This window comes from Hyla sarda, chromosome 1 (assembly GCF_029499605.1).
Source record: "Hyla sarda isolate aHylSar1 chromosome 1, aHylSar1.hap1, whole genome shotgun sequence".
NCBI lineage: Eukaryota > Metazoa > Chordata > Amphibia > Anura > Hylidae > Hyla > Hyla sarda.
The window spans coordinates 1700592-1713296 of record NC_079189.1 but is presented as its reverse complement, the minus strand read 5'-3'; the positions used below and the strand labels follow the sequence as shown (position 1 = coordinate 1713296).

The 12705-nt window shown below is 47.0% G+C and overlaps 1 protein-coding gene across 1 annotated transcript in view; it reads right to left on the bottom strand.

The window, feature by feature from the left end:
• LOC130282574 (zinc finger protein 260-like) overlaps positions 1-11551 on the bottom strand; it is a 44391-nt gene extending 32840 nt beyond the window's left edge. Inside the window, exons 1-3 of the mRNA XM_056530967.1 lie at positions 11397-11551; positions 6675-6784; positions 2950-3129 (exon numbers count right to left, since the gene is read on the bottom strand). Coding sequence (XP_056386942.1) covers positions 2950-3129; positions 6675-6752 — 258 coding nt within the window. The 5' untranslated portion in view covers positions 6753-6784; positions 11397-11551. The remainder of the gene's footprint in view (positions 1-2949; positions 3130-6674; positions 6785-11396) is intronic.
• Positions 11552-12705: the final 1154 nt, after the last annotated feature.

Sequence of the window (12705 nt, the reverse complement as noted above, 5' to 3'; positions counted from 1 at the left end):
CTCTAATCATCACCAGACCCCTCCATTACTGTATAATGTCCCAGCAGTGTCACCTCTCTAATCATCACCAGACCCCTCCATTACTGTATAATGTCCCAGCAGTGTCACCTCTCTAATCATCACCAGACCCCTCCATTACTGTATAATGTCCCAGCAGTGTCACCTCTCTAATCATCACCAGACCCCTCCATTACTGTATAATGTCCCAGTAGTGTCACCTCTCCAGTCATCACCAGACCCCTCCATTACTGTATAATGTCCCAGCAGTGTCACCTCTCTAATCATCACCAGACCCCTCCATTACTGTATAATGTCCCAGCAGTGTCACCTCTCCAGTCATCACCAGACCCCTCCATTACTATATAATGTCCCAGCAGTGTCACCTCTCTAATCATCAGCAGACCCCTCCATTACTGTATAATGTCCCAGCAGTGTAACCTCTCCAGTCATCACCAGACCCCTCCATTACTGTATAATGTCCCAGCAGTGTCACCTCTCCAGTCATCACCAGACCCCTCCATTACTGTATAATGTCCCAGCAGTGTCACCTCTCTAATCACCAGACCCCTCCATTACTGTATAATGTCTCAGCAGTGTCACCTCTCTAATCATCACCAGACCCCTCCATTACTGTATAATGTCCCAGTAGTGTCACCTCTCCAGTCATCACCAGACCCTCCATTACTGTATAATGTCCCAGCAGTGTCACCTCTCTAATCATCACCAGATCCCTCCATTACTGTATAATATCCCAGCAGTGTCACCTCTCTAATCATCACCAGACCCCTCCATTACTGTATAATGTCCCAGCAGTGTCCCCTCTCCAGTCATCACCAGACCCCTCCATTACTGTATAATGTCCCAGCAGTGTTACCTCTCCAGTCATCACCAGACCCCTCCATTACTGTATAATGTCCCAGCAGTGTCATCTCTCCAGTCATCACCAGACCCCTCCATTACTGTATAATGTCCCAGCAGTGTCACCTCTCTAATCACCAGACCCCTCCATTACTGTATAATGTCCCAGCAGTGTCACCTCTCCAGTCATCACCAGACCCCTCCATTACTGTTTAATGTCCCAGCAGTGTCACCTCTCCAGTCATCACCAGACCCCTCCATTACTGTATAATGTCCCAGCAGTGTCACCTCTCTAATCATCACCAGACCCCTCCATTACTGTATAATGTCCCAGCAGTGTCACCTCTCTAATCATCACCAGACCCCTTCATTACTGTATAATGTCCCAGCAGTGTCACCTCTCTACTCATCACCAGACCCCTCCATTACAGTATAATGTCCCAGCAGTGTCACCTCTCCAGTCATCACCAGACCCCTCCATTACTGTATAATGTCCCAGCAGTGTCACCTCTCTAATCATCACCAGACCCCTCCATTACTGTATAATGTCCCAGCAGGGTCACCTCTCTAATCATCACCAGACCCCTCCATTACTGTATAATGTCCCAGCAGTGTCACCTCTCCAGTCATCACCAGACCCCTCCATTACTGTATAATGTCCCAGCAGTGTCACCTCTCTAATCATCACCAGACCCCTCCATTACTGTATAATGTCCCAGCAGTGTCATCTCTCCAGTCATCACCAGACCCCTCCATTACTGTATAATGTCCCAGCAGTGTCACCTCTAATCACCAGACCCCTCCATTACTGTATAATGTCCCAGCAGTGTCACCTCTCCAGTCATCACCAGACCCCTCCATTACTGTTTAATGTCCCAGCAGTGTCACCTCTCCAGTCATCACCAGACCCCTCCATTACTGTATAATGTCCCAGCAGTGTCACCTCTCTAATCATCACCAGACCCCTCCATTACTGTATAATGTCCCAGCAGTGTCACCTCTCTAATCATCACCAGACCCCTCCATTACTGTATAATGTCCCAGCAGTGTCACCTCTCTAATCATCACCAGACCCCTCCATTATTGTATAATGTCCCAGTAGTGTCACCTCTCCATTCATCACCAGACCCCTCCATTACTGTATAATGTCCCAGCAGTGTCACCTCTCCAGTCATCACCAGACCCCTCCATTACTGTATAATGTCCCAGCAGTGTCACCTCTCTAATCATCACCAGACCCCTCCATTACTGTATAATGTCCCAGCAGTGTCACCTCTCCAGTCATCACCAGACCCCTCCATTACTGTTTAATGTCCCAGCAGTGTCACCTCTCCAGTCATCACCAGACCCCTCCATTACTGTATAATGTCCCAGCAGTGTCACCTCTCTAATCATCACCAGACCCCTCCATTACTGTATAATGTCCCAGCAGTGTCACCTCTCTAATCATCACCAGACCCCTCCATTACTGTATAATGTCCCAGCAGTGTCACCTCTCTAATCATCACCAGACCCCTCCATTACTGTATAATGTCCCAGTAGTGTCACCTCTCCAGTCATCACCAGACCCCTCCATTACTGTATAATGTCCCAGCAGTGTCACCTCTCTAATCACCAGACCCCTCCATTACTGTATAATGTCCCAGCAGTGTCACCTCTCCAGTCATCACCAGACCCCTCCATTACTATATAATGTCCCAGCAGTGTCACCTCTCTAATCATCAGCAGACCCCTCCATTACTGTATAATGTCCCAGCAGTGTAACCTCTCCAGTCATCACCAGACCCCTCCATTACTGTATAATGTCCCAGCAGTGTCACCTCTCCAGTCATCACCAGACCCCTCCATTACTGTATAATGTCCCAGCAGTGTCACCTCTCTAATCACCAGACCCCTCCATTACTGTATAATGTCTCAGCAGTGTCACCTCTCTAATCATCACCAGACCCCTCCATTACTGTATAATGTCCCAGCAGTGTCACCTCTCCAGTCATCACCAGACCCCTCCATTACTGTATAATGTCCCAGCAGTGTCACCTCCCCAGTCATCACCAGACCCTCCATTACTGTATAATGTCCCAGCAGGGTCACCTCTCCAGTCAGCAGCTCAGTGATCCTGTGGGTGAGTTCTAGGATCTTCCCCTCATGTATCGGTGAGAGAGGTGGCGGCTCCGTGATGGGGTCCCGGGCCCTGCTCTGTTCTCCTGACTCATGGAGATGGCTGCTGGGGGCCACACACTCCCCCCATGTCTTCTTCACTATGGTGTAATCCTGTGTATGGAGAGAGACAATGAAGGGACTGACCCCAGTATTCCTCCCCCACTACAAAGAGGAGATTGTGCCCCCTGTATAGAGCTCTAGTGAGCACATCTGGAATACTGGGGTCAGTTCTGGAGACCTCACCTACAAAGAGACATCCAGAACATAGAGCGGGGCCAAAGATGGCGGACAACAATGGTGGAAATGTAGATGGGGGACAACAATGGTGGAAATGTAGATGGGGACAACAATGGTGGAAATGTAGATGGGGGGACAACAATGGTGGAAATGTAGATGGGGACAACAATGGTGGAAATGTAGATGGGGGGACAACAATGGTGGAAATGTAGATGAGGGGACAACAATGGTGGGAATGTAGATGGGGGACAACAATGGTGGAAATGTAGATGGGGACAACAATGGTGGAAATGTAGATGGGGGGACAACAATGGTGGAAATGTAGATGGGGACAACAATGGTGGAAATGTAGATGGGGGGACAACAATGCTGGAAATGTAGATGAGGGGACAACAATGGTGGAAATGTAGATGGGGGGACAACAATAGTGGAAATGTAGATGGGGACAACAATGGTGTAAATGTAGATGGGGGACAACAATGGTGGAAATGTAGATGAGGGGACAACAATGGTGGAAATGTAGATGGGGACAACAATGGTGGAAATGTAGATGGGGACAACAATGGTGGAAATGTAGATGGGGGGGGACAACAATGGTGGAAATGTAGATGGGGGGACAACAATGGTGGAAATGTAGATGTGGACAACAATGGTGGAAATGTAGATGAGGGGACAACAATGGTGGAAATGTAGATGGAGACAACAATGGTGGAAATGTAGATGGGGACAACAATGGTGGAAATGTAGATGGGGGACAACAATGGTGGAAATGTAGATGGGGACAACAATGGTGGAAATGTAGATGGGGGGACAACAATGGTGGAAATGTAGATGGGGACAACAATGGTGGAAATGTAGATGGGGAACAACAATGGTGGAAATGTAGATGGGGGACTACAATGGGGGAAATGTAGATGGGGGACTACAATGGGGGAAATATAGATGGGGACAACAATGGTGGAAATGTAGATGGAGACAACAATAGTGGAAATGTAGATGGGAGACAACAATGGTGGAAATGTAGATGGGAGACAACAATGGTGGAAATGTAGATGGGGACAACAATGGTGGATATGTAGATGGGGACAACAATGGTGGAAATGTAGATGGGGGACAACAATGGTGGATATGTAGATGGAGGGACAACAATGGTGGAAATGTAGATGGGGGACAACAATGGAGGAAATGTAGATGGGGACAACAATGGTGGAAATGTAGATGGGGACAACAATGGTGGAAATGTAGATGGGGACAACAATGGTGGAAATGTAGATGGGGGACAACAATAGTGGAAATGTAAATGGGGACAACAATGGTGGAAATGTAAATGGGGCCAACAATGGTGGAAATGTAGATGGGGGGCCAACAATGGTGGAAATGTAGATGGGGACAACAATGGTGGAAATGTAGATGGGGGGCCAACAGTGGTGGAAATGTAGATGGGGGGCCAACAGTGGTGGAAATGTAGATGGGGGGACAACAGTGGTGGAAATGTAGATGGGGGGCCAACAGTGGTGGAAATGTAGATGGGGGCCAACAGTGGTGGAAATGTAGATGGGGGGACAACAGTGGTGGAAATGTAGATGGGGGGACAACAATGGTGGAAATGTAGATGGGGGGCCAACAATGGTGGAAATGTAGATGGGGGGCCAACAATGGTGGAAATGTAGATGGGGAACAACAATGGTGGAAATGTAGATGGGGGGGACAACAATGGTGGAAATGTAGATGGGGGGGACAACAATGGTGGAAATGTAGATGGGGGGACAACAATGGTGGAAATGTAGATGGGGGGACAACAATGGTGGAAATGTAGATGGAGACAACAATGGTGGAAATGTAGATGGGGACAACAATGGTGGAAATGTAGATGGGGGGACAACAGTGGTGGAAATGTAGATGGGGGGACAACAATGGTGGAAATGTAGATGGGGGGACAACAATGGTGGAAATATAGATGGGGACAACAATGGTGGAAATGCAGATGGGGACAACAATGGTGGAAATGCAGATGGGGACAACAATGGTGGAAATGCAGATGGGGACAACAATGGTGGAAATGTAGATGGGGACAACAATGGTGGAAATGTAGATGGGGGCAACAATGGTGGAAATGTAGATGGGGACAACAATGGTGGAAATGTAGATGGAGACAACAATGGTGGAAATGTAGATGGGGGACAACAATGGTGGAAATGTAGATGGTGTCAACAATGGTGGAAATGTAGATGGGGGGACAACAATGGTGGAAATGTAGATGGGGACAACAATGGTGGAAATGTAGATGGGGGGACAACAATGGTGGAAATGTAGATGAGGGGACAACAATGGTGGGAATGTAGATGGGGGACAACAATGGTGGAAATGTAGATGGGGACAACAATGGTGGAAATGTAGATGGGGGGACAACAATGGTGGAAATGTAGATGGGGACAACAATGGTGGAAATGTAGATGGGGGGACAACAATGGTGGAAATGTAGATGGGGATAACAATGGTGGAAATGTAGATGGGGATAACAATGGTGGAAATGTAGATGGGGGACAACAATGGTGGAAATGTAGATGGGGATAACAATGGTGGAAATGTAGATGGAGACAACAATGGTGGAAATGTAGATGGGGATAACAATGGTGGAAATGTAGATGGGGACAACAATGGTGGAAATGTAGATGGGGGCAACAATGGTGGAAATGTAGATGGGGACAACAATGGTGGAAATGTAGATGGGGACAACAATGGTGGAAATGTAGATGGGGACAACAATGGTGGAAATGTAGATGGGGGACAACAATGGTGGAAATGCAGATGGGGCCAACAATGGTGGAAATGTAGATGGGGCCAACAATGGTGGAAATGTAGATGGGGACAACAATGGTGGAAATGTAGATGGGGGACAACAATGGTGGAAATGCAGATGGGGCCAACAATGGTGGAAATGTAGATGGGGACAACAATGGTGGAAATGTAGATGGGAGACAACAATGGTGGAAATGTAGATGGAGACAACAATGGTGGAAATGTAGATGGGGATAACAATGGTGGAAATGTAGATGGGGATAACAATGGTGGAAATGTAGATGGGGGCAACAATGGTGGAAATGTAGATGGGACAACAATGGTGGAAATGTAGATGGGGGCAACAATGGTGGAAATGTAGATGGGGGCAACAATGGTGGAAATGTAGATGGGGATAACAATGGTGGAAATGTAGATGGGGGACAACAATGGTGGAAATGTAGATGGGGATAACAATGGTGGAAATGTAGATGGGGACAACAATGGTGGAAATGTAGATGGGGACAACAATGGTGGAAATGTAGATGGGGACCACAATGGTGGAAATGTAGATGGGGGACAACAATGGTGGAAATGTAGATGGAGACAACAATGGTGGAAATGTAGATGGGTCACCTCACCTCTCCGGTCAGCAGGTGGAGGATCTCCAAAGTGAAGTGTAATATTCTCTTTGTCATCTCATTCCTGTCCTTCTCCATCCTTGGGGGTCATTCAGGAGCAGAGGAGGAGCCTGAATCACAGAACCAGCGACACAATGTAACAAACCTCCTCCTCATGTAATCTCCTTACTACTGGGGTGACACACTGTAACAAACCTCCTCCACATGTAATCTCCTTACTACTGGGGTGACACACTGTAACAAACCTCCTCCTCATGTAATCTCCTTACTACTGGGGTGACACACTGTAACAAACCCCCTCCTCATGTAATCTCCTTACTACCGGGGTGACACACTGTAACAAACCTCCTCCTCATGTAATCTCCTTACTACTGGGGTGACACACTGTAATAGACCTCCTCCTCATGTAATCTCCTTACTACTGTGGTGACACACTGTAACAAACCTCCTCTTCATGTAATCTTACTACTGGGGTGACACACTGTAACAAACCCCCTCCTCATGTAATCTCCTTACTACTGGAGTGACACACTGTAACAGACCTCCTCCTCATGTAATCTCCTTACTACTGGGGTGACACACTGTAACAGACCTCCTCCTTGTGTAATCTCCTTACTACTGGGGTGACACACTGTAACAAACCCCTCCTCATGTAATCTCCTTAATACCGGGGTGACACACTGTAACAAACCCCCTCCTCATGTAATCTCCTTACTACCGGGGTGACACACTATAACAAACCTCCTCCTCATGTAATCTCCTTACTACTGGGGTGACACACTGTAACAGACCTCCTCCTCATGTAATCTCCTTAATACTGGGGTGACACACTGTAACAAACCTACTCTTCATGTAATCTTACTACTGGGGTGACACACTGTAACAAACCCCCTCCTCATGTAATCTCCTTACTACTGGAGTGACACACTGTAACAGACCTCCTCCTCATGTAATCTCCTTACTACTGGGGTGACACACTGTAACAGACCTCCTCCTTGTGTAATCTCCTTACTACTGGAGTGACACACTGTAACAAACCTCCTCCTCATGTCATCTCCTTACTACTGGGGTGACACACTGTAACAAACCTCCTCCTCATGTCATCTCCTTACTACTGGGGTGACACACTGTAACAAACCTCCTCCTCGTGTCATCTTCTTACTACTGGGGTGACACACTGTAACAAACCTCCTCCTCATGTAATCTCCTTATTACTGGGGTCACACACTGTAACAAACCTCCTCCTCATGTAATCTCCTTACTACTGGGGTGACACACTGTAACAAACCTCCTCCTCATGTAATCTCCTTACTACTGGGGTGACACACTGTAACAAACCTCCTCCTCATGTAATCTCCTTACTACTGGGGTGACACACTGTAACAAACCTCCTCCTCATGTAATCTCCTTACTACTGGGGTGACACACTGTAACAAACCTCCTCCTCATGTAATCTCCTTACTACTGGGGTGACACACTGTAACAAACCTCCTCCTCATGTAATCTCCTTACTACTGGGGTGACACACTGTAACAAACCTCCTCATGTAATCTCCTTACTACTGGGGTGAGACACTGTAACAAACCTCCTCCTCATGTAATCTCCTTACTACTGGGGTGACACACTGTAACAATCCTCCTCCTCATGTAATCTCCTTACTACTGGGGTGACACACTGTAACAGACCTCCTCCTCGTGTAATCTCCTTACTACTGGGGTGACACACTGTAACAAACCTCCTCCTCGTGTAATCTCCTTACTACTGGGGCGACACACTGTAACAAACCTCCTCCTCGTGTATTCTCCTTACTACTGGGGTGACACACTGTAACAAACCTCCTCCTTATGTAATCTCCTTACTACTGGGGTGACACACTGTAATAAACCTCCTCCTCATGTAATCTCCTTACTACTGGGGTGACACACTGTAACAAACCTCCTCCTCATGTAATCCCCTTACTACTGGGGTGACACACTGTAATAAACCTCCTCCTCATGTAATCTCCATACTACTGGGGTGACACACTGTAACAAACCTCCTCCTCATGTAATCTCCATACTACTGGGGTGACACACTGTAATAAACCTCCTCCTCATGTAATCTCCTTACTACTGGGGTGACACACTGTAACAAACCTCCTCCTCATGTAATCTCCTTACTACTGGGGTGACACACTGTAATAAACCTCCTCCTCATGTAATCTCCTTACTACTGGGGTGACACACTGTAACAAACCTCCTCCTCGTGTAATCTCCTTACTACTGGGGTGACACACTGTAACAAACCTCCTCCTCATGTAATCTCCTTACTACTGGGGTGACACACTGTAACAAACCTCCTCCTCATGTAATCTCCTTACTACTGGGGTGACACACTGTAACAAACCTCCTCCTCATGTAATCTCCTTACTACTGGGGTGACACACTGTAACAAACCTCCTCCTCATGTCATCTCCTTACTACTGGGGTGACACATTGTAACAAACCTCCTCCTCATGTAATCTCCTTACTACTGGGGTGACACACTGTAACAAACCTCCTCCTCATGTAATCTCCTTACTACTGGGGTGACACACTGTAATAGACCTCCTCCTCATGTAATCTCCTTACTACTGTGGTGACACACTGTAACAAACCTCCTCTTCATGTAATCTTACTACTGGGGTGACACACTGTAACAAACCCCCTCCTCATGTAATCTCCTTACTACTGGAGTGACACACTGTAACAGACCTCCTCCTCATGTAATCTCCTTACTACTGGGGTGACACACTGTAACAGACCTCCTCCTTGTGTAATCTCCTTACTACTGGGGTGACACACTGTAACAAACCCCTCCTCATGTAATCTCCTTAATACCGGGGTGACACACTGTAACAAACCCCCTCCTCATGTAATCTCCTTACTACCGGGGTGACACACTGTAACAAACCTCCTCCTCATGTAATCTCCTTACTACTGGGGTGACACACTGTAACAGACCTCCTCCTCATGTAATCTCCTTAATACTGGGGTGACACACTGTAACAAACCTACTCTTCATGTAATCTTACTACTGGGGTGACACACTGTAACAAACCCCCTCCTCATGTAATCTCCTTACTACTGGAGTGACACACTGTAACAGACCTCCTCCTCATGTAATCTCCTTACTACTGGGGTGACACACTGTAACAGACCTCCTCCTTGTGTAATCTCCTTACTACTGGAGTGACACACTGTAACAAACCTCCTCCTCATGTCATCTCCTTACTACTGGGGTGACACACTGTAACAAACCTCCTCCTCATGTCATCTCCTTACTACTGGGGTGACACACTGTAACAAACCTCCTCCTCGTGTCATCTTCTTACTACTGGGGTGACACACTGTAACAAACCTCCTCCTCATGTAATCTCCTTATTACTGGGGTCACACACTGTAACAAACCTCCTCCTCATGTAATCTCCTTACTACTGGGGTGACACACTGTAACAAACCTCCTCCTCATGTAATCTCCTTACTACTGGGGTGACACACTGTAACAAACCTCCTCCTCATGTAATCTCCTTACTACTGGGGTGACACACTGTAACAAACCTCCTCCTCATGTAATCTCCTTACTACTGGGGTGACACACTGTAACAAACCTCCTCCTCATGTAATCTCCTTACTACTGGGGTGACACACTGTAACAAACCTCCTCCTCATGTAATCTCCTTACTACTGGGGTGACACACTGTAACAAACCTCCTCATGTAATCTCCTTACTACTGGGGTGAGACACTGTAACAAACCTCCTCCTCATGTAATCTCCTTACTACTGGGGTGACACACTGTAACAATCCTCCTCCTCATGTAATCTCCTTACTACTGGGGTGACACACTGTAACAGACCTCCTCCTCGTGTAATCTCCTTACTACTGGGGTGACACACTGTAACAAACCTCCTCCTCGTGTAATCTCCTTACTACTGGGGCGACACACTGTAACAAACCTCCTCCTCGTGTATTCTCCTTACTACTGGGGTGACACACTGTAACAAACCTCCTCCTTATGTAATCTCCTTACTACTGGGGTGACACACTGTAATAAACCTCCTCCTCATGTAATCTCCTTACTACTGGGGTGACACACTGTAACAAACCTCCTCCTCATGTAATCCCCTTACTACTGGGGTGACACACTGTAACAAACCTCCTCCTCATGTAATCTCCATACTACTGGGGTGACACACTGTAACAAACCTCCTCCTCATGTAATCTCCTTACTACTGGGGTGACACACTGTAACAAACCTCCTCCTCGTGTAATCTCCTTACTACTGGGGTGACACACTGTAACAAACCTCCTCCTCATGTAATCTCCTTACTACTGGGGTGACACACTGTAACAAACCTCCTCCTCATGTAATCTCCTTACTACTGGGGTGACACACTGTAACAAACCTCCTCCTCATGTAATCTCCTTACTACTGGGGTGACACACTGTAACAAACCTCCTCCTCATGTCATCTCCTTACTACTGGGGTGACACATTGTAACAAACCTCCTCCTCATGTAATCTCCTTACTACTGGGGTGACACACTGTAACAAACCTCCTCCTCATGTAATCTCCTTACTACTGGGATGACACACTGTAACAAACCTCCTCCTCATGTAATCTCCTTACTACTGGGGTGACACACTGTAATCTCTTTACCACAGAGATGATACACTGTAACACAATCTTCCCATGTTCTTACCTCTACTCTTCACCACTGAGATCCACCTACTCAAGTCACAAGTTCATCCTGACAGGTCCTTCAGCCACAAACTCTTCTTTCCTACTGTAGAACTCCACCTACTTCTGTCACATGACCATCCTCACAGGTCCTTCAGCCTTATTCTCTTCTAACCTCCTGAGCTCCGCCCCCACATGTACTGGTCACATGATTGTGACATCATCACAGGTCCTACACCTCCTCCATCCAGCAGATACGGAGCAGGTCCTGGTCAGGCAGTCAGTAGTAAGGAGATTACATGAGGAGGGGGTTTGTTACAGTGTGTCACCGCAGTAGTAAGGAGATTATATGGGGAGGAGGTTTGTTACAGTGTGTCACCCCAATAGTAAGGAGATTACACAAGGAGGAGGTTTGTTACAGTGTGTCACCCCAGTAGTAAGGAGATTACATGAGGAGGAGGAGGTTTGTTACAGTGTGTCACCCCAGTAGTAAGGAGATTACATGAGGAGGGGGTTTGTTACAGTGTGTCACCCCAGTAGTAAGGAGATTACATGAGGAGGAGGTTTTTTACAGTGTGTCACCCCAGTAGTAAGGAGATTACATGAGGAGAAGGTTTGTTCCAGTGTCACCCCAGAAGTAAGGAGATTACATGAGGAAGAGGTTTGTTACAGTGTGTCACCCCAGTAGTAAGGAGATTACATGAGGAGGAGGTTTGTTACAGTGTGTCACCCCAGTAGTAAGGAGATTACATGAGGAGGAGGTTTGTTACAGTGTGTCACCCCAGTAGTAAGGAGAATACATGAGGAGGAGGTTTGTTACAGTGTGTCACCCCAGTAGTAAGGAGATTACATGAGGAGGAGGTTTGTTACAGTGTGTCACCCCAGAAGTAAGGACATTACACGAGGAGGGGGGTTGTTACAGTGTGTCACCCCAGTAGTAATGAGAATACATGAGGAGGAGGTTTGTTACAGTGTGTCACCCCAGTAGTAAGGAGATAACATGAGGAGGAGGTTTGTTACAGTGTGTCATCCCAGTAGTAAGGAGATTACATGAGGAGGAGGTTTGTTACAGTGTGTCACCCCAGTAGTGAGATTACATGAGGAGGAGGTTTGTTACAGTGTGTCACCCCAGTAGTGAGATTACATGAGGAGGAGGTTTGTTACAGTGTGTCACCCCAGTAGTAAGAAGATTACATGAGAAGGAGGTTTGTTACAGTGTGTCACCCCAGTAGTAAGGAGATTACATGAGGAGGAGGTTTGTTACAGTGTGTCACCCCAGTAGTAAGGAGATTACATGAGGAGGAGGTTTGTTACAGCGTGTCACCCCAGTA